The sequence below is a fragment of the Pempheris klunzingeri genome, chromosome 22 (genome assembly GCF_042242105.1).
Source record: "Pempheris klunzingeri isolate RE-2024b chromosome 22, fPemKlu1.hap1, whole genome shotgun sequence".
Taxonomy (NCBI): domain Eukaryota; kingdom Metazoa; phylum Chordata; class Actinopteri; order Acropomatiformes; family Pempheridae; genus Pempheris; species Pempheris klunzingeri.
In genome coordinates, this window is record NC_092033.1 from 13,481,105 (window position 1) to 13,508,275 (window position 27,171).

At 41.8% G+C, this 27,171-nt stretch overlaps 2 protein-coding genes across 2 annotated transcripts; both read left to right on the top strand.

Moving 5' to 3' along the window:
- Positions 1-370: 370 nt before the first annotated feature.
- On the top strand, positions 371-19,955 carry fgd6 (FYVE, RhoGEF and PH domain containing 6). The gene is made up of 21 exons (XM_070854111.1): positions 371-620; positions 2,233-4,315; positions 7,691-7,802; positions 9,680-9,747; positions 9,873-9,903; positions 12,648-12,799; positions 13,205-13,361; positions 13,793-13,880; positions 14,404-14,454; positions 14,545-14,603; positions 14,691-14,762; positions 15,437-15,505; positions 15,659-15,742; positions 15,925-16,004; positions 16,131-16,233; positions 16,331-16,474; positions 16,561-16,663; positions 16,880-16,974; positions 17,117-17,245; positions 17,335-17,483; positions 18,227-19,955. Exons 1-21 carry the CDS (start codon positions 611-613, stop codon positions 18,267-18,269), a joined length of 3,882 nt encoding a protein of 1,293 aa, XP_070710212.1. The 5' UTR covers positions 371-610; the 3' UTR covers positions 18,270-19,955.
- A 1,412-nt stretch (positions 19,956-21,367) lies between these two features.
- Positions 21,368-23,165, top strand: ndufa12 (NADH:ubiquinone oxidoreductase subunit A12). Its single transcript, XM_070854005.1, has 4 exons — positions 21,368-21,470; positions 22,266-22,351; positions 22,537-22,624; positions 22,908-23,165. The coding sequence occupies exons 1-4, from the start codon at positions 21,382-21,384 to the stop codon at positions 23,086-23,088; spliced, it is 444 nt and encodes a 147-aa protein (XP_070710106.1). The 5' UTR covers positions 21,368-21,381; the 3' UTR covers positions 23,089-23,165.
- Positions 23,166-27,171: the final 4,006 nt, after the last annotated feature.

Consider the following 27,171-nt stretch of genomic DNA (forward strand, 5'->3'; position numbering starts at 1 on the left):
TCGCGATCAACGAGCAGGACGCCCGTGCCAGTTTAGAGCGCCTCCAGTGGGCACGAAAGGCAGTGGCCCAACTGTATGGAAAGCTCGGCAAGGAAAATGAGTGTGAAGACAGCGGAAATATCCTATGGATAAGCGGAAATTACCTTCAAAATAAAATGTACACATTTTCAACAATGTGATATGATGAGAAAACACAGCAAAAAAGAAGCAATAACGTTTTTCCGTACTGAAAATATACAGTTTAAGATTTATGTGCTCGCTTATTTGTTGTATGTTATATTTCACTGACTGAATCAGGTCTCCTTCAACAATAGATCCATTATTTTTTAATTCATTACCGGAAATGGATTGTTTTCTTCTGTTCCACTTGACCCTATTGGGAAAAGCACCGTGGCTGAAAACTTCGGGAAAAATGGAAAAAGTACCAGGCATAAAGACTTTATCCGTGCATCCGCTGGCGAGATAAGGAACTACAGCGATGGAACAGCATGTTTTCTCCACGAAGTTGGCTTCAAACTGACAATGGTATCGAAGGAGGAAAAAACGCAGATTTTCTCGCAATTCCATTGAAAGTAAATTTACTCATGGAGAAAGGAGCAAGTCGGGAGTCATGAGCACAGGTTTGTTTCGTGGGGGAGCTAAGTTAACTCAGTCAAATCCTGCCTTGCAAGCTCTTATTGTGGTAGTTTGGAACCAAACGCAAGTATTCTCTTAAAAGTTTATTAGCAGAAAATGAAAAACTGTGCACTTTGAATGTTGTAGCGGACGGTAGCATCCACTCTGTTTTTACTCAGCCACAGTTAATTATAGTTTTTCTTAATAACAGCTTTCTAAAAAAGATATAAAAAAGGACAGGCTTCAATTTGAGTGCTTTCTAAAAACGCCATCATAACTCACAATCAGAAATATCCCTTTCGGTTTGACATTAGCGCTTCTGTTGCAGCTGAAGGGGGTTAAATCCTTTGTCTTAAAACATCTGTCCTGCTGTTGATGCAACAAGTCGGATTCAATATGTAGCTGCAACGTTAACCTCGCATATAAAACAGTTAACATTGGCTGGGATAAAGAGAGGTGCTCCCAGTGAATTCCTGTCACCAAACTGGACATGTGCCAAATAGTTTTATGATTGTTTTCTCCGAGACATGAGCGGTTTTAGTCCAGATACCTGGCGTTGCCGTTTACAGCGAAAACACAGGCCAGATTCCGCTTAGAAATCGGACAGTTTAAAGTTGCTTCGGTTATTAGCAGATCTGTATGTCCGAGGACGTAGTTTATTCACTTTGATTGCATCCATTGCATGTATTGGCAAATTCGGCTTACAGATAAACGAGATAAAGTTTCTGATTTGAATCCCCCTGTTCATCACCGCCATCCACGGTGAATTGTGATATAAATCTGGATGAACCGCTTCTAAAAGCCGAACTTTTCTGATAGAAGACGTATGCCGAATTGAAAAGTACCTCTCACTGGTTAGTACACACCCTTAATTACGGTCACACCGTGTAGGTATTTTTGTTTGTAAGTGTAAGATTTTATACTTTGTGACTTTATTAACAGAGTTTGGAGCGAGTCTCAGTGAGAGCAGGCAGAGCAGCGTGTATCGGGGGCAGAGCGGTTTTTGGTCGTTGGCCTTTTCGGAAACATCCGCTCGATGACTCCACTTCTCGTGGTGTCGGCCAGCCAAGAGTTTCAGCCTGTGGAGCGGAAAATATGGCCTACAATCTTAATTCACAGCTTTTTATTAGGAGGACTCTGTTTTTTTTATTGAAACTTTATTTAACAAGGTCTCAGATTATGAGATTATGTGTCATCAACGTCAAATATTAGTATAGTAAGATATATGTATATGTAAAGAGTTGCCAATGGGACTCAACAGAAATATACTCATGATGTTTAACATTGGCTGCTGATGTAAATAATCTTATTTTGCAAAAGTGAAGGGGGGTACAAATCTAACTGAAAATGAGCTGAATAATCCAGTTTGTGCTCTGTATTTGTGGGATGTGATTCGATCCCCCCTCCACTCCAGCCTTAAATTCATCCCCTTTGACCCTAAGAGTGACCCTTTGACTGGAGCCTTAACCACAGCTTGCAGCTGTCTATGCTTACATCTGAGGGGGTGTTGATGAAGCACGTCTTAAAGTGCTGTGCTGGTGCTGCGTGATTCATTTAAAAGGAAGTGTGATGATTTTTGACCTTTCTGAAAATCTCCTCTCTCTTCCTGACATGCAGGTGTGAAGAAGCCTCCATTAGCTCCCAAACCTAAACTCCCCACCACCACCAAACCCTCTCCCCCGCCCATCGCCCCCAAACCAGGTCTTCTCTCCCAGTCGTCAGTCGTCTCCCAACCTTCCCCTGCTACTCTCAAGAGGACTAAACCGGCTGTTGCCCCCAAACCATGCATTCCCAAACCCACATCCTCGTCTCCCCCTGTTTCCCCCCTGCCAGCCAAACCCGGTGAACCCCTTATCCAATCTCAGGAACAGGAGGAGGCTTTAGGTGATAACCTCTCACTTCTCAACTCCAAAAATGGGATTTTATCAGAGACTAACAGACGTGAATCGGATTACATCATTCCCACCTGCTCCTGTGGGCTCGAGGACTGTTCTCAGTGCCAGCATCTGGAAAACGGAAATACAGCCGAGATTGGCAGCGATTTGCACGAAGAGCTGCTGCAGAATGGGATTTCTTCAGAAGGATTCATAGGGACGAGGCCACAAGAGAAAGCAGAAAACCGGGAGGAGGGAGTAGCTGAAGAGAAGGGGGAAGGTGGAGGGATTAGCAGAAAGCCCAGGGATAAACCTCAAAGACAGAGGCACCTGGACAGGGCATTGGTAAACAAGGAGCCACAGAGGAATGACGAGCAGAGGGGGAAATCTTCAGACACTGTAAAACATCAGGAAAGTGCTGTTGCTGAGCCTGATGATTCAAAAGCAGATGTGCAGACTGAGGCCCAAAACCCAGATTTAACGGACTCAGCCTGTGATGTTGCAGGCAGCATCATTGTCTCCCAGAGTGCCACCCCTCATGAGTCTTCTGCAGAATCCTTGCAAGTAGAGCCCAGTGAGCCTGTCGGCACAGCAATCCCTCCCAGGTTACACCCTGATCTGCAGGTCCCTGCTGCCCCCAGTAAGCCTCTCCCGGTCCCTCACCCACGTAAACTTAAAAAGCCAGCCCTTGTGAGGCAGGATGGCGTGGAGAGCAGTGCCCAGGTGGCGGAGGAACAAAAATGGGGTCTTGAGATGCGAGAGGCTGAGGGCAAACTGAGTCTAACTGGTCTGTCTCTCAGTTCAGAGGGCGAGGAGCTCAAGCAGAGCGCGAGTGACGACACTTTGCCTCAAAAAGACTCAGGTGTGGGAGACGATGAGAGCAACGCGCCTGTCCCTCCTCCCCGACAGACCTCCCTCTCGCCTCGCCTTCACAGAACAGTCCACATGCCCCCCTCTCTGCACAAAAACACCTCCCACTCCTTAGTCCTGCTCTCACAACCTGACTCAACGAGTCCCAAAAAAGAGGGCGAGGAGCATCGTGTGGAGGAGGACGAAGAGGACGGGTACGGCGACTTTGAACGCTACCCGATCACTCACAGCCTCCCCAAACAGATCAAACTCGGATGTCACCCTCCTCTGGCTGACATGCGGAAAGCCTTGTCTGCCGAGGAGCAGCAGTCACCGAGGGCGCCGCCCAGAAAACCTCAGAGACACAGTCTGCCTGCACCCCCTCCACCCTCCATCTGTCCTCCTGCACCTCCACACGCTAACACCCCCATGAGGGAGCTGCCTGCACCTCCTCCGGAGAAAACAGCCTGGCGCTTCACTCGACCCTGCGTGACCTTCTTCAGCCGGCAGATGCCCACCAGGAGCAGCGTGCCGCCAAAGAGCCGAGCCCCAGCGCTGGGGGGCAAGCAGCGGGCACAGTCCTTCTCTGCAGCTGATCTGGCAACCCGGGCCGACTCTCAAAAGAGGAGCCTCTCTTTCCGGAAGCTCCTGGAGCTCAGGCTGTCTGTCAAGATGCTGCCAAAGTTGCTGGCCAAGGGAGGCCAGTCTCTGGACTGTACCAGCGTGGAGTCAAACCGGGGGGAGAGAAGCCTGGAGCGGCCCAAGAGCTGCATAGGGGAGGCTGATATTTGCGGAGAAGGTGGAGAGGAATTAGTGGAGTATGAGAACGTTCCCCTGTATGAGGAGATCCCGGAGTACATGAACCTGCCATTTCACAGTGCGAGGCTGGGCTGGCCGCATGACCCCGATGCAGCCGATTCCGATATCTATGAAGTGCAGGATCCCTATCACAAATACCAGGACCATGAGTACGAGAGGTACGGTATTTTGCATGTTTACAAGTCTGCAAACATCTTGTTTATGAATCAATGATCAATCTGTCTGTTTTTGTAGTATCTGTTTGTGTCATATTACACCTTTTATTAGAGAGCTTACTGTGACGAAATGACAAGAATTCAAAGAAAGAGAGATGAGGAAGGACCAGCATCTAAGGTCGCTAGCTGGATTCAGACTTGAAGCATGCCTTAGCCTCAAGGGCGCCACATCTGTCATTTGCTTTTTATTGATTAATTTTATTAATTAATTAAGTCTATGAAATGTCCCTCTGTCTGACATAAAACGCATAAAATCAGCAAACTGTCACATTTAAGAGGCTGGAAACAGCATCTGCTTGTCATTTTTCCTTCCTAAATGGGTTATTAATTTCTTTTATTTATCAGTCATCAAACAGATTAACCGTCTAATCGTTTCAGCTCTTATCTGGTCTTCAACTGCCTTTCTAAGATGATCCAGCAGTAGCACGTGTTGTATCTGGTGATGATTTATTGGCTGACTCACAATAATCTCTCTTTGAATAAGACTGAAAACGCATCTGTTTAACAGCCATTATCAACTAATTTGCCCAGTGAAGTTCAAGAGAAGAGATGTTTTTATATTAGGAACAATGGCTGTTTGTGTGTGTGAGGAAGAGAGCGTGAAAGTTGCTGTAGGCCAGGGGTGTAAAACTGCTGCACAACCCCTGCTGCTAGCCCTGTAATCTCACATGACCCCAAAGCCCCATTCACACACAGTTTCTGGTAAATTAGTGGGATAACCTTTGAGGTACCGCCAGTGATTTTCACTCTTCACACATACTGTACAGCTGCATTCAGGAACGTGATTATCTTGCACCTTTTCACACATGCAACGGCAGCGCTGGTCCCTGAACACTTCAGGGACAGGCTGCATGTGCGGTAAGGGGCTTTAGCCTCAGTGTGGGAACGGCTGTGTGCGACAGGTTGCACAGGTGACACCAGTGGTTTGTATTTACGACAGTGTGAAAGTCAGCCATTGAGCCAGTGGCGCTGAATTTGAATAGAGCATTGATGTGCAGCAGGTCGGCCTGTTTTCCTGTGGGTTATTTTCAGTGGCCAGGGCAGGAAATGTCTGAGAATCGCAGAAACGCCACACAGCTCTCTAGAACAGGGAAAATAAACCTCCAGCAACCACCAGCCTCCTCCTCCTCAGGCTGCCCGCCCTCGCACCGTGTTTAGCCTCTTCCTAACCTCATCACTCCATTTTTCTCTGTGAGAGGGTTTTGTTCTTGTTGGTAAATGAACACATAAATCATCTTTTTACATCACACCTGTGGAAAAGCAACAGCCTGCAGTGGGCTATACATGGAATGACAAGCTTAATATTTAAGGAAAACATTAAGCTGAAGCTAAAGACAGTGACTCACTTAAAGGACCTTAAACAGAACAGGTATGAATACATAAAATCCAATATCTCATTAAAGAAATTGGGCGTACTTCATTGTGGGAATCGCCTAAAGAAATTGAATCCTGCAAAACCTCCTCCAGCAATGAACAGGTTTCTAACTTGCTCGTTCATGTCATTGTGGATCCAGCTGTTTCTTGGCTTGAGTCATAGAGTGAGTTCACGCAAATGTGTTAATTATTAATTTGTTAATACTTATCCCCTGATAGTCCAACGTCAGTCACACAATTTATTAAAAGAATCACCTGTTGAGGTGCTCTTGAATTGATCTGCAGCTGATCATTATTCTTTTTTTATTTTTTTTTCACTTATTTTTTTCAATTAACTGATTAATCGTTAAGTTTATAAAAGGTTAGATCAAGGTCAGATAGCTTGTCCTGTCTGAGCAAAAGCAAAAGATATTTAGTTTACAATTAAATAAAACATTCAAATCTAACAGCATTAAATGATTTTTTTTTGGCCTCTCTGGGAGACTCAATCAATTACTCACTTGTTGTGAATTAATTGTTAATTAAGTACAGCAATGGTTAATTGAACAAGGGGCACCGCTGGCAAAGTTCACTCTGACCTAGTCAGATCCCATTGAGACACTTGATAGCAGGCCCAGGCTGCTGTGATGAGGAGCTGTTCCCATGATAGAAGGCTAGATGGCATGCTTCCTATTTCCTCTGTCAGACCGTCAAGGCCACATTAGGTGACACTGCTATGCCGGTGTGAAATCAGGAGCTAAAACATTCAAGATGTACCCTGCCTCTTAATTCTGTCTGGTATGCGTGGTTACCGTGGTATTTGTGTGTTAAGAGAGGAGAAAGTAGAAGCGAGTGAATCTGTAGTGTTTCCCAGGCATCTGAGTCTGTTAAGTTTATGTAAGAAGCCTCAGGCTGTAAACAAGTGGTGCTCTGTGCCTTACCCAGTGTGTTGGAATGCTCCACTATAGAGAAAGTGTAAGGGAGAAAGGAGTTGAGAGAAAGAGGAGGAAAAGTAGGTGCGATTTGCGATTTAGGTAAAAGGAACTGTTGGGAGGCACAGAAGAAAAGCAAGGAAGTGGAGAGAGCGGGCTATTGCTGATGAGAGTAAAAGGAAATGTGAGGATTTTTGGAGTCCCACAGTCTTTCCTTTTTGATATTTATTCTGAGCCATCACCCTTTTTCCCAAGTTACAGCGTCTACAAGCCTCCACTCAGAGCACTGTGCAGGGAAGGACAGAGGAACAGCAGGACAGGGCTGAAGACAGAAAATCAAGACACATTAATTCCTCCTCTTCTGAAGTCTCAGCAATCTTTGAAATCAGACAGCTTAATTCTACACAAGAAATTATGAGAGCCAGATCAAAACATTAGTGCCAGACAAACACATGTTGCCGCTTGTACAAACATGGCAGACAACTCAGCGTGTTGTTCTGATGCCAGCAACACGCAGAAATACAGGTTTTAAAGTCCTTTGGCATCATGGGCAGAAAAAAGTGTTCTGGATAAAGGCCAAACCAAAACAGAATAATATATGTAAATTCTATGCAAAAGTTCAATGTTGCATACAAGCTCAAGTGAACCTTATGAAGCTTACATAGGGACACAGCGAAGGAATCCCAGTCAACAAATGACTGTTCAAATGTACTTCAGCATGTACAACAGTAAGTGAACGCATCACTCTGTCTTTCAAGAGCAACTTTATTGAATCACTCAATCTGTGCAAGTGAAATGAAGTGAAATTGCTGAAATGGTTTCTATTGTTATAGATGTGCATGTGTAGTCAATGTTTTCCATTGTAGGAAACCTCTTTCAGTCTTGTACTGACTCACATCCTTCAGTGACTAAAGATACAGTGAGTTCAAGTCTTGCACAAAACCTACACGTGACCGTCTTTAATGCCTTTCTGACTGCCGCTCCTGCTCTGTCTGTTGTGTTGAATGTGTGCTGTCTGTGTTGTGGCGAGCAGCGGCTGGCTGGGGCAGAACGTCCACTCTGAGGAGGAGGAGATCCACAGTTCAGACGAAGAGGACAACAGCTCCACCTCCAGCAAGGAGCACCTGGACGAGGCAGACCGACAGGTGATCATCTCTCTCTACGCTGTGCGGCGAAGGCAGCCGTCAGACAGCAATGAACCATACACTAATAAAATTGTTTCCATAGCAACATGCCACTAGTTTCCACCAGTGTGACTGTACTATAATATATTATATCATTACATTATTATTACTCATGCCAAATATAAAAACAGCTTTTTACTGCTGTAGTTTGTTGAGGCAGAGCTGATTTTGTATAATAACTAAATGATGAATTTCCATAAGAATGTATCTGTGCAACGTTTTCTCCAGTAATCGATTTGATTCTTTGGTTTGTAGAAAATCAGAAAATGATGAGAAACGTCGTCACAATTACCCAGAGGTGCTTGTTTTGTACAACCAACTGTCCGAACCTCATAATCATTAAGAATAAATTCAAATTATTAAATTAATTAAAAGGAAAGACAGCATGTGTCCTCACATTTGAGAAGCCGGAACCATGAAATGTTTTTTTGCATGAATAATGACTTAGCTATCCAAATAGTTGCCTAATAATATTCTGTCAATCGAATAATCAATTAATAGAGTAATAATTTCAGCTCGACTTGTCTTAATTTGTAGAGTAACTAGCAGCTAAAGTTATCAAATAAAGGTAGTGGAGTAAAAAGTACAATATTTCCCTTTTAAATTGTAGTGGAGCAGAAGTATAAAATGGCATGAATTTGATACCACTGTATACCTCTACTTCACAGCACCTTAGAAAAATATTGTGCTTTTTACTTGGGACAACAAACTTATGATCAGTGGTTAAAATATGATGCATTGTCATAGATTAAACTAGCAGCATAAAGTATATGTAACAGTAAAAAGAAAATGTAGCTTCAGCTGCAGCAGTAAAATGCCACTTACACACTAGTCTAATAGTCACACACTCATTTTCCTGCTAGGAAAGGTTCTCTGTACGATATCGCAGCGTCTCAGACCATATCAAAATATCCTCAGATTGTTTCTTTTTTCAATCGTTTCTAGAGATGTTAAAAAGTCCCCAGTATTTTACAAGAAAAAGCAAACAATTTTATGCAACAGAAATGTTTTGACAGATTCAGATTCACTCTGCGAGCCCCTGAGGGTTCCAGACTTCTTCCCGTGTTTGAAACTGTTTTCTTAATGCGTCTGCTTTTTTTCCACACATCAGTCAAAATGCTACAGAAATGTTAGTAGGCCATAGGTAAGAATAATGCCAGAGCAACTTCTAGGGAAAAAATGACTGTGGGCTCATTTACAGATTACAGATTACGCCTCTTATCGCTGCCGGTGACTAAACAGTCACTGCAGCTGCTGAAGGTTGTGTGCACGTCTGCCGCCAAGTGTGTCCGCTGCCTGTCACAGCTCTCCAGTGCGTGTAGAAAGGGGGGGATGGTGAGCAAACACACGGGGGTTACAGGTTCAGGAATAGCTCTCTCAATGACCAATAGACTTTTTTTTTTTTTTTTTTTTTCCCTTCGTCCTGCATGACCCTCTCCATGATACTGTCAGCGCCTGCGTCTCATGCCCCTCACACACACACAGGCTCCGATAGGACCGGTAGGACATTTCAGTCGAGCTGGGGCCAAGGCCGCTGTCCAAATTAAGTCATTGAGAGACCACCCCATTGCCATTCAACAACACACACCATCAGAAAGACACAGGGAGAGGCGAGGGAGCGGGAGAAGGGAAAGGTCGGTGCTCTGTGTTCGGGCCTGGTTGAGCTGTTGTTTGGAAGGCTGTAAACTGGACCCCGATGGTTTTAGCGACTGAGGCAGGATCCACTGATCATGGTGATTTGCAGCGAGCCTGTGAGTGAACACGGATTTTTTTTGGTGAAGTCCGTGGCCGTTGGCTTCTCTGTTGCACAGCTTAACTGATTCTGCTCCTCTTTTCAGCAAGAGGATGAGATGAAGAGGAAGAAGGTGGTGCACATCGCCCAGGAGATTATGAGCTCCGAGAAAGTGTGAGTGATGTTTGTCATGAACCAGGAACATTTCAATATCACTCCTTAAATAGAATATGTGGTTAAAATCCCTAATGTGCTGTATTAAATGCTGTCTAACTGATGTATTTCCACTCTTTTACCAGGTTTGTGGATGTTCTAAAGCTTCTTCACATAGTAAGTGTCTTATTTATTTAAAGAGTTGCATTAAAGGAACATTTTCATGAGTTGTTCTAGCAGTTGAGGGAAGAAGAGTGCCCAGCATAATAAATCGTGCTGCATGTGTTTTTACCCACGCCGACACTGTGATTGTTTTGAATGGCGATCAAAGCTTTTTCTCCAGGATGGGCATGAATCCATGAGGCCTTGGCTGGTGTCGTCTTTGCTCGAGTGCCTGTGCAGAGCTGAATAATGCACTTATTTCACAGCTGAGGCTTTTAAAGTTGCTGTGTTGGAGGGTTTTGGTTTCCCCGGGGGCGGCAGCGGGGCAGGTAAACGACAAGTAGGGAGGCGGCGCTTTGATCCGTACCATAACGTCAGGCAGTGTGTGTGAGAAAAAGAGAAAGTGTGAGTTGAAACCAGAGATTATTAGCCTGTCCTCAGTTAAAGTTTGTTTTGGCTCTGTTAAGGTGAGCTGTATAGTTTGTTTTGTAGTTTAAATGCCAAAAATATGTCCAAATTTATTTTTATTGATAATTTCGCCTTAAGTAAGTGGGTTGAAATGGCAACGCAGTAGTTGAACAGGATCTTATTGGCACACATGCACATTTTCCCCAGTGTTTTTGTAGTCTCAAGACAAAAGTCAGTACATTTTTTTGACAATTAAAGTCCATACATCCTTTGTTTTGCAGTTGTTTAAAGAGATTAATCCTGTGCCAATTAGCCAATGTCAATAAATATTTAGAAAACGTTAACTGCACGGAAAACCTATATTTTGTAGATTTTATTTTCTAAGTTTGTACATGTAAGACAAGGCAATGAGTGTGGAAACCCTTATCGCAAAAACTTTATGTAGTTACCTTGATGTGAGTTTCCTGTTAGCCACATTTCTGTAATACACTGTTCTGCCAAATGATTTAGTTAGTCAAAGAAAAATGCTAAACGGCTGTGTTATTGCTCATTATGTAGCATGTGTCCCTGTTTTGAATGAAGGCCAGACTAACAGGAACCATGTGACTTCATGACATCTAGTTGATATGAGCAAATTCAGGCTGGTCTTGTGACTTCTAATGTCAGTATTTGTAAACCCAGGGTGTATCGCTCAGCTCTGTGTCCATGTACTGTTGTTGGAAATGTTGTCTTATAGCCGTGTAAACTTTTGGATGTGTAACACAAATGGTAGAAGTATTTTTTTTCCTCTAATGCTGTCAAGAGATTACAGTATTTTTTTGGCATCTTTCTTAAGTCTGTAGTATTGTTAGGGACCTGAGGGACACTTTGTAGTACGGCTGTCCCTGAGGGGAATCCCAGGTGAGAGGGTTCAGACAACCCACACCGAGGGTTGAGGGTCCACCTGTCTGGCGGCCTCAGACGTGGCTTTGGTGAAACCCGTCACAGGATTAGTAGAAAACGTCGTCCTGTGGCTGACGGGGGAGGGTGAGGTGTAGAGCTCTGTCCAAGAAAAGAGGTCAGATCGCATTCTTCTCTGTCCGCGGATGGCCTGGCCGCGCTGCAGCTGCTTCCTCAGGCCACAGAGGCGACCTCCAGACACATACATACCTTAGATAATCCTGTGTGTGTGTGTGTGTGTGTGTGTGTGTGTGTGTGTGTGTGTGTGTGTGTGTGTGTGTGTGTGTGTGTGTGTGTGTGTGTGTGTGTGTGTGTGTGTGTGTGTGTGTGTGTGTGTGTGTGTGTGTGTGTGTGTTGTATGGGCATTATGTGTCATGCATAGGTTGGTAAGTGTGTGTGCATGCTTGTGGCAAGTCATCCAACCAATGTGTCCAATGTGTTTACAGTTTTTTTGTCCCCTTTTGAAGCTGGTTTATTTGTAGCCAGAGTTCATGTGTGTTGTGTGTGTTTGTCAGTTTACCTGAAGGACTGGAGAAGTCTGAAAGTGGCCATTTTTTCTTTTCTTTTGTCTTATAAGCAGTGCTAACAGTGTATGATAGTTAATACATGAAATATTTAATAATCTGAACTGTTGTGACTAAACCCCAAAATCTATGTTCCCTTGTTCTCTGAAGCTTTTTGCATTGTTGTGGTTAGTTGTGTATCCGTCTCTGCTCAGGTCAAATGAGGGTGCAGAGATTGTAACTGGAGGATTGTTAATCAGCTCGTCTTGTGTTTTTGTTGTTGTTGATGTGAAAAACATGTGAGCATGTCATGTAAAGAAAAATGTGGAGGGTTGTGATTAGATTTAAGAAAAGTGCACTCAGTAGAGTGCAGATATCCACCAGATGATCTCTGCTACGCCTGACCGTAACCTACCTGCAACTATAACCACACATCATTAAAGGCACAAGATAAACAAGTGTTTGAATGTGGCCATGTGGCAAATTACATATCACATCAAATGAAATCTATTTAAAAAATCGCTGTCGCTGTTATTGTCTGATATTGAGTGTCACTGTTGAGTGAAAGTTAATGTTACATTTAAGCAGTGGATGTACAGAGAGAGAGAGAGCACACACACACACACACACACACACACACACACATCAGGATCCTGCGTGGTCCCCCTGCTTCCTTCCAGGTGGATGTATGTGTTGGCACGCTGAGCAGAGTCAAGACTGCTGACTCAGCTGTGTGTGTGTGTGCGTTGTACAACGTACGGGGGGAAGGGTGGCGGAGGAGGCAGTTTATGAGGTGATAACCAGGTGTTCCTGTTCAGCTGCATTACAGTATGTTGTCATGTGTCACCCCACCCTATACATCTGTGAAATTAAATTAAATGGTTGCATTTGTCCTCTGTGTCTCCTCAGGACTTTCGGGATGCTGTTGCCAAGGCAACCCGTCAGAATGGGAAGCCGGTGGTAGACGAGCGGATGCTCAGCCAGATCCTGTATTACCTGCCACAACTGTACCAGCTCAACAGAGACCTGCTGAGGGAGCTGGAGGAGAGGGTGGCTCACTGGTAAACACACACTTACATTTTATTCATGTAAAAACATTCTGGATAGAGCTAAGTCTTCTATTTGGTAAATAATCATGCTGCAAGTTTTGGAAGCACATTTCCCATAATGCTCTGAAAGATGTTGCTATGGATTCAATGATATGATGGGGGCTTCAACTTGAGGCTTGCTTTTTTAGCCTTTTATTTGTTTGTATTAATTTAAAAGTATGCCGAATTAGCTATTAGCAGCTCCTGTTCACAGTGTGCTCATGGATGCATAGACAAACATCACCGGATTACTTTCATACGGGCCAAAACTTAAAAATTTGATGATTCTCGGGCAAGATCTGTTGTAATAAGCTATATGTTTTCTAAGCCGAGCGGAATGACCTATGAAGGGATCGCTTTATGTCTGCCTGTTTATAGGAGCGACCACCAGAGACTGTCGGACATCTTTGTCCAGAAGGGTCCTTACCTGAAGATGTACTCCACCTACATCCGACAGTTTGACAACAACGTGGCTCTGTTAGACGAACAGTGCAGGAAAAACGCTGCGTTCGCTGCTGTTGTCAGAGAGTTTGAGGTAGAGTCTGAAATGAGGTTATGTGTTTGTCTTCCTACTGAGTGATGTGTGTTCTTACAGGGAAAGTTGTTGTAAGTGCATTATTTGGGCTAATAATTATTTTCACTATTAACTGGTTTATCTTTTTCATTAATTAATTACTTAACCAGCAAAACACCAAAGCTGTTTTTCAAATCTGTAACTTTTGCAAAGTTTGGTTTTCCAGGTATCTAAATTAACCTTTATCAGGCTTGAATTTTATATTTTTTTTCTGCCAACCAACTAATTACACATTAGACTAAATCAAATCAAAAATACTGTTTCAGACTGTTAAGCTATCTACAGCTTCAATCCAGAAAGCAGCCATCAAAACACTCCACCCGTTTGTGTGTGTGTGTGTGTGTGTGTGTGTGTGTGTGTGTGTGTGTGTGTGTGTGTGTGTGTGTGTTCAGATGAGTCCAAGATGTGCCAGCCTGGCTCTGAAACACTACCTGCTGAAACCAGTGCAGAGGATCCCTCAGTACCAGCTGCTGCTCACAGGTACAAACACTCTGCTCTGGTCTGTTCTACAGTCCTCTGCACACTGAAGGTCTACAGTTTATTGGATCATGGTGCTCTTTTATTGACAGCGCGTGAATGTGCTGATGTCAGGTCTGCCTGTTCTGGCTTCATTCTGGTGTTGGTGCTATACTGGCACCCAGTGGACAGTAATACAGCAACAGAAACAGAGGGATACATTCTGTAGAACAAATCTCGATAATTTGAATGAAGTATATGAGTATTTTGCTGCAATTTTACTTTTCTCTATTCAAGTAACATTTTGAATTCAGGCCTTGAAATGAAGTATTTTCAGATCATGGTATTTCTCCTTAAGTAAAGGATATGACGTCTTCCTCCACTACTGATCATCAAAGAGGGTATTCAGAAAATGACATTTTGTAATATTTGTTTTTATGTCTCTCCCTGGTGGAAAGACCTGGAAAAAAATGTTGATTTTGTCTCGTGATCTGCTAATCCACCTTTTTTACTCAAAATAAATCAAAACCACTTTGCTCTTTTCCAGATTATCTGAAGAACCTCCCAGAGGACTCTGAGGATTATAAAGACACACAAGGTGAGACAATGACTCACCGTCAGCACCTACCAGGATAACGGTTTGTGCTGTACATTAGAAACACTAATGTTGTGTCTGCTCTCCATGCAGCCGCCCTCAGCATAGTGAAAGAAGTGGCCAACCACGCTAATGATATTATGAAACAAGGGGTAAGACCTCATTCCACGTGCAGCTCTGAGTTTTGTCTTTTACTTCAGCCTCGTGCTTCTCCTCACCTGTCTGATGATGTTTTTCAGGATAACTTTCAGAAGCTGATGCAGATTCAGTACAGTCTCAATGGTCACCATGAGATCGTTCAGCCGGGCAGGGTAAGTCACAAAAGTGAGGCCAGGATTAACGTGTTTTTTGGAAAATCCCTCCCAAACCAAAGTTCATATCCCAGTTAGGTTTTACATGGGTGTGAATTCTCTCAGAGGGCTGACAAATACCAGCCAGTTTTAAATAACTTTCCTTTGCCCACGTTTAACAAATACGAAACATAGCATTCAAATTTAGATAATCATACCCAGGCACCATTGGATATCTTACTGAATAAGATCTACTGAGTACACAATACTGCATACTCAGCATGTCCCGTAAGTCAGGGATAATGTACAGCAAACGAACAAACCCTGACAGGGTGATGACCGCCACAAGCTGAACATTATCCTGCTTATTATGTGGTTTTATACTAAAAATGTTTCATTGCTTCTGCTATCAGAACTGCATCCACAGCAACAGTCTGTAAAATGCCATAATTGACCAGAATTGATCAGAATTGGGTATTCAACAAAGCTGTGTAATAACCAATAATAATGCACCTTAATCTACCACCAAAAGCTGATAATACAGTGTCGTCTGCCCCACAAGTCGAAGACGTTAAATGTGATCCCTCCCAGTCGGAGCCGTCTCCCACCATCACCGCTCTGTGCTTCTGTTTTGTTTATTATTTTGAACTTTTTAGCTGAGAGCCCATTTAGACCAAACGTGTCCATATTTGCAGGTGTTTCTGAAGGAGGGCACTCTGATGAAGCTGTCCAGGAAAGTCATGCAGCCACGGATGTTCTTTCTGGTGAGCAACACGTGGAAAACTGCCTATGACTGAATCCGGTTTATGTTATGCTTTTGCACTCGTCTTCCTGTCTGTCCTCTAAAAATAAAGTGAAGTTCGGTCTTTAGAAGCAGAAATATGTTTACATTTTCTTTTGCTCCTGTGTTCCTTCAGTTTAATGATGCACTCATGTACACCACGCCGGTCCAGTCTGGCCAGTATAAACTCAACAGTGTCCTCTCTCTGGCTGGGATGAAGGTCAGAGACACAGTTCAAACGCGACTTTTGCTATTTTTTGACTCCCAGACTCATAAATTTACACTGAAACATGAGCACTAGTGAATTATTGATGTGTTGTTTGCAGCATCAGTTTCAGCAGTGCGCATACATTTTCAATTTTACACAATCTGTTATTTATGGGTCCCTGATGTGTTTTCCAGGTGAGTAAACCCAGCCAGGAGGCCTACCAGAACGAGCTGAACATTGAAAGCGTTGAACGCTCTTTCATCCTGTCAGCCAGGTCAGCGCTCAGGCTTCACCACTGACAGTTCCATCAAAAATCACATCAGGAGCTGTTGACTTTATAGAAATTAAATGTTGTTGTGTTCGCTGCAGCTGAAGTTCTCTGTGTACTTTGTGCTTGCAGCTCGGCTACAGAGAGAGACGAGTGGCTGGAGGCCATCGCCAAGGCCATAGATGACTACACAAAGAAGAAAATAACCTTCATATCAAGTCGAAGTCAGGAGGAGGTAAGAATGTCAATCTGTGTGGGTGTATGTGAAGGATTTCTGAGAATAAATAAACCCTGAATGCCTCCATGCTAACCCTCATTCCCTCTCGACTCAGGCGGAGGGTGTTGTTGACAGCGGGGCCCCGTTAGGTTCCAAGGCTCCCATCTGGATCCCAGATTTGAGGGCCACCATGTGCATGATCTGCACCTGCGAGTTCACCCTCACCTGGAGGAGGCATCACTGTCGTGCCTGTGGCAAGGTGCGTACCACGGCGACTGCCACTGCTGTCACAACACATGATGTAATTAACCCCCTTCTGACAGGAGTTACCTGTGTATGTGACAGGTGGTATGTCAGGCATGCTCTGCCAATAAGTACTACCTGGAGTATTTGAAGAACCAGCCAGCACGTGTGTGTGATCACTGCTTCGCCAAGCTGCAGGAGAACAGTAAGCAAACAAGGATTTCAGTTTCATTTAAAAACCAAAGATGAATCCAAATATATATCTTACTCATCTGTGCGAAACTGTATATTTTTGGCCAGTTTTTATAGACTTCTATCCTCAGAACTGATCGGCTTGGATGGAAAGTATTGAAAGACAAAAATAAAAGCACAGAATTTTGTCAGGTTATTTCTTGTGTTAGAACTTTTCTGTGTTTTACAGGTGACCGCTGTGCCTCGACATCAGTATCTCCTATCAAATCTGGAGCTTTCTCCTTCACTAGAAAACAGAAGAAGATTCCTGCTGCACTAAAAGAGGCAAGGATCTTAGATTTACAGTCATCTGCTAAATTTGCTCAGTATGTCTCGGAGTTCGACTTTGTGGGTTTTTTTTTTTTTTTTACATCTTTCATTTTGCAAGTACATGAAGTTACTTGTTTTTCTCACGCTGGTTTTCCAGGTTTCCGCCAACACAGAGAACTCCTCCATGAGCGGCTACTTAAACAGGTCAAAGGGCAACAAGAAGCAGTGGAAAAGGCTGTGGTTCGTCATTAAGAATAAAGTCCTGTACACCTACGCTGCCAGCGAGGTACTCAGATTATGTGATTTGTTGTTTTGTTTTTTACTAAACTTTGTGAAGCTGGAACATTTTGGTTGAGTAATTATTTCTCCCTCCAGGATGTTGCAGCATTGGAGAGTCAGCCCCTGCTGGGTTTTTTTCTGAGGGAGGAGAAGAACGGGCCGGCTCAGAAGCTGCAGTTTAAGCTGTATCACAAAAATACGCTGTTTTACATCTTTAAAGCTGACGACATCCCCACGGCACAGAGGTATCTGAAATGAAATAGGAGAAAATGCCTTAAAGTTGTAATCCTGGTTGGTTTGGTAACACCTGTGGTTATCATGGTAACAGCAAGTGCAACAATGATGATGATGATAACAATAATGATAATAATGATAATATTAGAATTATGTAGCACCTTTCAAGAAACCCAAGGACAGTGCAGTTCCATATGATAGCAAACACTGAGGGAGGAAGAACTGGTGTATCTGTTTACAGTGCAGCCAAACAAACTCAGGTTGTTAAAAAAAATAAAAGAAGAAGTCAGTCAATATATCTACAACTGCAAAAATGAATGTTGGCTTGGACACATTGTTGATGAATGAACATGGTCAGCGCTAATCTTTTTGCTTCTTGGAACTGCTTCTCAATTAAAGCTACCTCATGTTTCACCAGTTGGTTGCTTTTAATGTGAAGCAGCAGCGGAAATGTTAGGTTTGCAGCAGCAGTCACTTATTACAGCTTTGTGTCAGGAGAGTGAACAGTGAGGCTTTTTAACATGCGGCATCGCTTCCTGTCTATCCAAAACAGGAATGGCAGACCCTGCCACTGACAATGAAAACTACTATATAGAAAGATAATTAAATACATATTGCTGACCTATAAACAATATCAATATCAGTTTTTATTTCATTGAAATCTGAAGGATTATAACTGTAAATGATGTTGAAGTATTTTAGTGTATTTGTCTCCAATGGAAGCTGATTTTCTGTTGTGTATTTTTGTCTGCAGATGGATCGAAGCCTTCCAAGAGGCCATGATTCTTGAACAGTAGTTTGGTTTGACAGCAGTGAAGTTAAATCACAGCCCGGGAGCCAGTTGACAGACAACTTACGACCCCTGATTGATCTCAGATCAAGGGTCACCAGCTCAGGAAGGACTCCGGACGGACTGTTTATTTTCAACAGAAACCCACTGCCGAGCGCCACATACTGTATGTGGAAAACAAGACTGCTTTCCCCTCAAAGAACTGGATTCTGTTTCTCTAAACATATTTTCTACTGATGCTCAGCAGTGCTGGCTGAGGTCAGAGTTTGCAGTTCTGTTGCAGCTGTGGGTCAAAGGTCAAGTCCAGAAGCGTGTGTGTGGAAGTGAGACAGAACAGTTGTCAGGAATATTTAAAGCCCTCTGAAATCATAGGAAGTCATGGAATTATTTTTAAAAGCAGACAGATGAAGGAATTACTTTAATGTGAGACAAAATACGCAAAACTGCCCACTTTCCTCAGACCGTCTGGATATTGGCTACACTTCGTAGTTTAAAACCAACAGTGTAATTTTGTTAAGACAAACTATAAAGAGAATTGTAACAAAAACACACACTCATAATAAGATATTCAAAATGGTAAGATGTTCCATCTGAATCATAGATGCAAAGTATCGCTAATGTCAATGTTGTAACAAGGTGGGATTTTACTGTGAAAATCCAGCTTCTACAAAGAAACAGGAAGTTGATGTTCTGCTCTTGAGATTGATCTCTCTGGTTAAGAGATTTTGCTCCTGTATTTTTAGATTTAACATTCAAAACATTTAGATCATGGGTTAGAGAAACAACATCCTGGAGAAAACTGGAATTGTCATGAATATTGTTGATATGTTTCATACATTTTTTAAAAAAAATGTGTTTTTGCCTGTTAAACACATTAGAAACGGTCAATGGGTAAAACTGTGTATATGGACACGAAAAGAGCAACATGGACCTTTTTTTTTATATATCAAAGCCAAGAGCTAATATTTATGAAATAGGAAGATTTATTGTTTGAAAAAGCACAGACTGCCTTTTATTTTGGGAGTCAGGGTTTGTTAGGAAATATGTTTCCATCAAAACTTTTATTCTTTTAAATTCAAGAGATTTACCAACAGAAAAGGGGCTTTTTGAGCAAAATACTGTGGAAAGCATGCATGAACTATATTTCTAAGGAAATGCTCAAAAGGAAGAACACATTTCAAATTTTGATGCTTGTATTTACAGACATTGTGCCTTATATCTCCTATTCTGAGATGAGTTGCAATAATATAGGTGCTCTGTTTGAAATTCTTCACTAAATAAGGATAAACTTAAGCATTCAGTTTGCGTGACTACTCACTTTCTAGCCAGGGTACTCTGGATTTGTATTCCTAAAAACAGTCATTTTTCAGGTCTGTTTCTTCTTGGTTAGGCTGTCATATGTTGCACTACCGCATTAGGGCAAATGAGTTTATTTCACAGTTGAAGAAACCCAAATCCTACTTTTTTAGTGAAGGAATAAAATGATTAATGCTGCCATTATAGCTGTTTGGCTGCTGTCGTCATGCAACTTCATGTATGCCTCCTTCAGAATTTGGGCGAGTGCGGCAGAAATCTGCAGCAGCCTGGTATGAAAATGCAAGTCAGGAGCTGCCAAGCATGCATTTCCTCATGATTGTACATTAAAAGTGACCATTTGTAAACATCTACTCTATCAGAGTTAGAGTCTAAACTGTCAGGCAACAGTTTTTAATAAAAAATATATATATAAATATATACATCTTGTCCTCCTGTATTAATTTCCTGTTTTGCTGCTTCAAAGGATGAAAAGCAGTGAGCTGTGGAGAGTACACAGGATCCTAAACCACTCCTTAATTGCAGAGTGCAGACAGATGTATCTGGGAGGTGGTTCAACTATTTGTCACATGCATCTGTCGTCTGGGTCTCTGGTTGAGCAGGCGATCAAAGCAAAGGCTTCAGAGATACGACATTTTTAATAAGCTAATTTTACCGTGGCTTTATGCCTTCATGCCACAATTCCCCTCCATCTCTCTGAGCTGTGACCCTGGACCGTGTTGAATCCACCTCTGGGACAGCAGAGGGGCGTAGCACTTTGAGAAATTGTCCTTTAACTAAAAAGAGTTCAAGTCAGTGTCAGGAAACATCAGCTCTGCTGCTGAAGTGTCCTCGAGCAACCTGTGAAATGTCCCAGGGTTGCTTGCTGAATTGCCAACATATTCGATGTGTGAATAATGCTGTGAAGGATTTGCTTACAGGGCTTCTGCTCATAATTTGACAACTTGATATCTAGGCAAGTATTCTGCTGGAACTGATTTGAATTTTTCCCCTCTTTTCGCCTGCTGTATATGTACCCTGCACAGTACATACAATATGGCTATGCAGTATGTACATGCTATTACTTGAATTGTGTTAAGTGTGTAGTGTCTCAGTCTGGCTTTACTACTTATGAACATGTGCTGACACCTGTCACACAACATCTTATATGTACAGTGTGAAGTAAAAAGATTAGTAGCATATCATGCTTTTAAATGTGTGAATAAAAGTTATATACATGAGGCAAGTAATAGGAAAAAAAAAGAAAGTGCTAGGGCCAAGATGAATTAAAACCCAGCGTAAACCACCATCGCCATTTACTCAAGTACTGTACTTTATGCTTCTAGTGCACTATAATTTGGCACTCTTTACTCCTCTACATTTATTTGATAGTTTAAGTTACTTTGCAGATGTAGATTATTAATACAAAGTTTAGTTAGCCTTATTAAACATGACATATTATCATTTAGCAACCAAGCAGTTTATAAAGTAATTAAGATTAACTCCAACTTTACCAGCTGCAGCATTCTTTCGTGTAGAATGTAGAACTTTTTCTTGTTGACAGTAACTCTACATGGTGGTACTGCAACTTTTACTTTGAAATCAAATTTTTTTATACTACTACTGGACAAGCTTAAGCTTAGCTTCTGGAAAATTGGCTGAGATAGATAATATCATAATATATTTCATATTATTTCTATACTAAGTACAAATGACAACATACAGATTTATTTCTCCATGTGGAACTGAAGTTCACAGGCTGGTGGGTGTAAGTCGGACCTGTTTTAATGCGGAACAGTCCGTGTCGGTAATTCTTCCGTCAAAAGATGGCGGAGTATGCAAACCTTGTCCGAAGGGCTTTGGGGCAAATAGGAGGTCATGGTGGAGTCCGAGGGTTTCTTCTTCAGTTATTCAGGTCAGTTTAATCAAGTAGTTTTGTTGTGTATAATGAACCTCTGTTGAAAACTGTGAGCTTCACACAGACAGAAGTCAGATATGTGACCTGGTTTTCTATTCAGAGCCGAGTTAGCATGTTGACAGCTAACTTCAAACCAGATAACAGCGGAGTCTGTTAAATTATGTCAAACATAACATAAAACAGCCACATGACAGTAGTGTGAAACATTTGATACATTTCTTTTGCTGGTGTGTGAATGAAATGTTACGCCAAACTCCATTCAAAAATCTCACAATTTAAGTTAAGCAACACCAGTTCTATAAATTTAAACATACTGAAGATCGATGGTGAAAGAGGAGCTCAGATGTTTTACTTGACTAAAAGCCACAGTGTAGAAATAACTCTGTTACCAGTAAAAGTTCTGCATTGAATATCTTAAGTAAAAGCACATAAATGGCATCAGAATGTACTCAAAGTAACAAAAGCAAAGGTGCAGAATGACCCAGTTTGGAATAATATATATTATTGGATTAGAATTAATGATGCATTCATGTGTTCATCATTTTAATGTTGCTGCTGGTAAAGGAGGAGCTCACTTCAACTGCTTTATGTACTGCTGAGGAGCTTGTGCAACATTATAATGGGGATTAATAAAACTTTATCTGTAATAATGTCATATGCATATTTTGTATTATTACTATATATATCTGCAAAGTAACCTCACTTAAATAAATGTTGTGAGGTAAAAAGTAATAGTCAAGTAAAGTACAAGTACTTCAAAACTGTCCTTGACTGTCATTATTTCATTGGCAGGGTGAATGATGTGAAGACAGGAGCCCTGATTGGTGTGGATAAATATGGAAACAAATACTACGAGGACAAGACCCACTACTTCTTTGGTGAGTTGAGTTTCTCCAAATGATTTCAGGTGGCAGGACGCCAAAGATCCAGTGTTTAGAAGGATTTTGCGCAGGATGTTTAGATCTGGGTGTTACTTTATCACAAATATTCAGAGAATTCTGCACCTGCTTCACATTTGGTGTGATTTGATAAATAAACAATAAATTATCCTGAATGTGTTCAGGACGTCACCGCTGGGTGATCTACACCACAGAGATGAACGGAAAGAACACCATGTGGGAGGTGGACGGCAGCATGGTTCCAGCTGAGTGGTACGACCTCCAATTTGTTATAGATTTCATGCAAATAAAGACCACTTGGGCTAAAATTCTCCATGTTCCTCGGTAAAGTTTGGCATGTACACTATTAACATCTAAAAGAATCCACATTATACCAGTTCTTCTTTAGATATGATGTATCAATGTCTAAAAATCATAAACTGAGGTTTAGTATTTGGAAAAAATATCAGAAATAAACTGCTGTTTGTAAAAGAAAGAATTTGCTCAGAAGCCACAGTTAATTAAGCCAGTCGTCCTCCTCATGTTCGCTCTTCAGGCATCGCTGGCTGCACTGTATGACGGACGACCCCCCCACCACACATCCACCCGAGCCCAAGAAGTTCCTGGCTGAGGTCCACCAGTTTAACGTGAGCGGCTCCTCCCAGCAGTACGTGCCCTACTCCACCACACGCAAGAAGATCCATGAGTGGGTTCCACCCAAAGCCGGAGCTCAGTGAGCTCTGTCCACATATTTGTAAATTATGATATCCTGCTTCTGTACCCAGCGCGTCCTGAATAAAATCTCTCTACAGCCGTTTGTGGTGGGAGTGGCAGTCTTTACATGATTACAGCATCTGGTATTTGAGTGTCACAACTGGTACACTGGTACCATGGGGGGTTAGTATAACAAATATATTAGGTCGAGTTTTGGAGAAATGTGTCCAATTTGATGTACTGGAATATTTCCACTTGATGGAAAACACTTTCACTAAAGTTTACCGTTCTAAAGCTTCTGAAGCCTTTTCCAAACCATAAAGGGAACATATGAGGGGAAAACTGAATTTCAGGTGGTTTAAATCAAGTGGTTTTGGACCACTCACTTTTAACTTTAAATCAACTTCAGTGTTAAAATTCAAAGAAGAATCTGTTAGTAGATGGACTAAATCAATGGGAACTTTTACTTTTACTTTTTAATTTAAGTGTCGACTCAACATTTGTATTCACTTTAGCCCATATTTACACATACTAATGGACAACGTCAATAATTATAAAACAATGAAATATTTAATTCTGAATGGAGGAAAATAAACAATTCATGTATTTTGCATATGTATTTTATTAAGGAAATAAAATAAAAACTCAGGATGACAAAAAAAACAAAACAAACACTCAGTAACACAGATTTCAAAATGGCCGTGCGCTCCAATAATGGTCTTCACACTTTTGCCATCTCCTTCACCGATTCATGTGTCGAAGGTCCATTTAACTCCAAGAGAAGGCTTGATCTTCCTGCTGGCCTACAGGCGTCCAAAGTCAAGTAAAGTCGAATGTTTTGACCTCACATTACACACATCTTTGCTTGGTGAGGCACTTTCACTCCACCAATCTTTAATTAGTAATGTGTTGTCATATTAATGGTGAAAAATGCCTGATAGTGTTTACCAGATCCTAAGGCAGCGACTTTAGACTCAGGATCAGTGCGGTGTTAAATTCAAACGCACCAAATATTTTAGCAGTTGTGGAAAATAACTTCAGTACATTTACTCAGTTACTGTTCTTGGGTATAATTTTGAAGTACTTGTACTTATCTTGAATATTTTCTCTTCCTCTCTACTACATGTCAGAGGGAAATACTGTGTTTTTTAATCCACTACATTTATCTGACAGCTTCAGTCAGAGATTTGTAAAAACAGAATTTGTAGAATACGATGACTTGATATATATTATACAAGTACTGTCAAAATGAGTTTTACAAACCAAACAATCAATTGATTGATACAGAAAATAATTAGCAGATGGATAGAAAATGAAAATAAACATTATTAATCAATAATCTAATAATAGAATATCTAATAGTATAACAGCCACAGGGAACATTTTCCTGTACAGAGTAGTTTTACTTTTATTACTTCAGTATATTTTCCTGATTATACTTACACATTTTTGTTTCAGTAACATTTCCAATGCAGGGCTTTTGCACTAACAGTGCAGTATTAGCACTTTTACTTCAGTAAAGCGAATACTGAATACTTCCTCTACCTCAGTAGCTCAGTACACTGGCAGCAGAGACTGAGCCCAGTGTTTTGTGTGGCAGCAGGCTTACAGTACAGCACTGTGGCTCCGTGGCTCATTAATCACTGTGGGATTATGCTGAGCTGAGAGAAAGTTGCAGCATGCAGCATTTCACACTGAGGTGTGCAGAGATTCTCCAGAGCTGACTGGTCAGAGTGTGTGAAACTGACGGGACATGCAACACACACTCATAATGACTCAGTGCCTGCCAGAGTGCCAGTGAAACTCGGACCAGTGCTCTCATGTGGGACTGCACAATATCAGGTTGGTGACTATTTCTGCTTTATTGATATTATAGGTGGATATTCAAGCATTTTTCACAAGTTAATTTGTGTTTAAGTTAAAGTAGGTCCTCTGAAATGACCGAACGTTGAATCAATGCCTGTTTAACTTAACTTTAACTTTGACGAAGGACAGATTTATTGCAGGATTGTCGCATTACACTGTTAATTTCATCTAGTTGTACCTAATATACTGGCAAACTTTTTGTGGAAAAAATCATACGAGGCTGATAATGTTTAAATGTATCAAGACGTATATGGAGGGGGTCAAATGTGTGTTTCTGTGTAGAAAATATGAAAATTAGCATCATATTGCTGTGACTTATGTGTTTTAAACAACAGTAGTGGAACTTTGCTCAGTACTTTTACTCAAGTACTATTTCTGTGCAATTGTGCAATTTTATGTTACTTTACACTACTAATCCACTGCATCTCAGAAATAGTATAGCTTCTGAAATATCTTATTCTGCTTAATGAGTACTTCTACTTTTGGTTCCTTGGTAAATTTTGATGCTAATACTTTTGTACGTTTCTTGAGTACATTTTGGAATGCAGGACTTTTTCTTCTAATAGTGTTTCTACATTGTGCTATTGCTACTTTTCCTCAACTGAATCATACAAGTATTTCTTCTGATCACCACCACAGATCTTCTGTTGGTTTAAATCGGGTAAACTTGGGCTGCTGAACTTAGATTGTGAAATTTTTGAATGGAGTTTGGCGTAACAAACCATTCATACAACAGCAAAAGAAATGTATCAAATGTTTCACACTACTGTCATACTGATTTTTTTTTTCCATACAGGTTTGACATCACTGAATGTTTACAGGTCATTACTTTACTTAAATAAGCTTTTGAATGCAGCATTTTTACCTTTGAGTACTGTGGAGTACTTCCTCCACCACTATTCAACAGCCAAAGCTCCATGTTTCTTTAGTATGGAATTTAAATTAATGTTTGTATTGTTGACTGTGTTTCATGGTGTAATATCATTAATACACGTAAGGAATGTTAAGGATGTTAAAATGATATTAAGTTTGTGTTTCAGTCGTTAAGACCTTGATTGTCTTTCAGGGATCTGGACCTGCTAAATGAGGAGGCGCACTGTTTTAGCACTTTTTCCTCGAGGGGATGATTTAGAGGAGGAGGAAGAAGAAAATGAAGAAAGTCAGCTCAATGTAAGCTTCACACGCCACGTCTGTAATAATGTGCAACAGCCAAGAGGGGGCATTGTTCCTGTTGATTCATGCCTGTGAGTCATTCCTCTCACCCCGGCTGTATCAGTGCAGCATCACTGAGAGAGAAGGAAAAAGGCTTTTGGCTTCCTCTTGAGTCAACATCTCAAGGAACAACAGCTCCCTCTCGTCCTTGATTAGAAATCAGAGTCTTCTCATCCAAAATCCTTGAAATTGATTAAGAATAATGAGCCGGAAGTGCTTTGACGGAGGACAATAAGCCTGAGTGGCAACCCAGATTTTACATTTGTATTCAGTTTGTTGCTCTCCTGTTTTGTCTGCATCCCACATTAGCTGATAGCTATTATTATCTGATTCATCCTCCTCAAATGAAGCAGATAATCTCTCTCGGCCTCTGTAACTGCTGATGCAGCAGTATGCTAAAGTGGCAGCTGCGAGGGATGCCAGCTGGGCACCACAAAGAGGATAAGGAGGGACGTCTTGATGTCCAGACACGCTCCCCTTCCATCTTCCGTCTTGCCAACTGTCATATCTCCTGACTGTATTCGCCTCCATCTCCTCTCTTTAACATCACTGTCTCTGGCTTCCCTCTCCCTCCCCGTCCTCTCCTCTTGCATCATTCATGCCCGGCTCCCTCCCATGCAAGGTTTTGACTCTAAGAGCAAGAGTGTGAGATCCTTAATGAGCATTTCTGGGCTATAATTCTCCAAATTCTTGCTGTGCTTAATGGGTCAGAGTCGGTGCCTTTGGGTCTTTCATTTTTTAGGCCTCCTCTGAGCATTTTGCTGTAAAAATACCAGTGTCCCAGTTCTGTCGGCTTCCCGTGTGTGTTTCTGCACACAAGAGGGAGAAGCTCGGAGCTGGAGGGAGAGAAAGTCAAGCTTAAGTTTTCAGGGTCTTTTGGTTTTAGCTCGGGCTTTTCTTGCCAGGTGCTGCTGCTTCACTTGTCGATCCATGTGACCAGTGATGTCTCCGTCCTTGGTTTCTCTGTAGGTGCTGCGCTATTCCTTTTTTCACCTCCCTTGAAATAGAAGATTTTTATTCTCAAACAA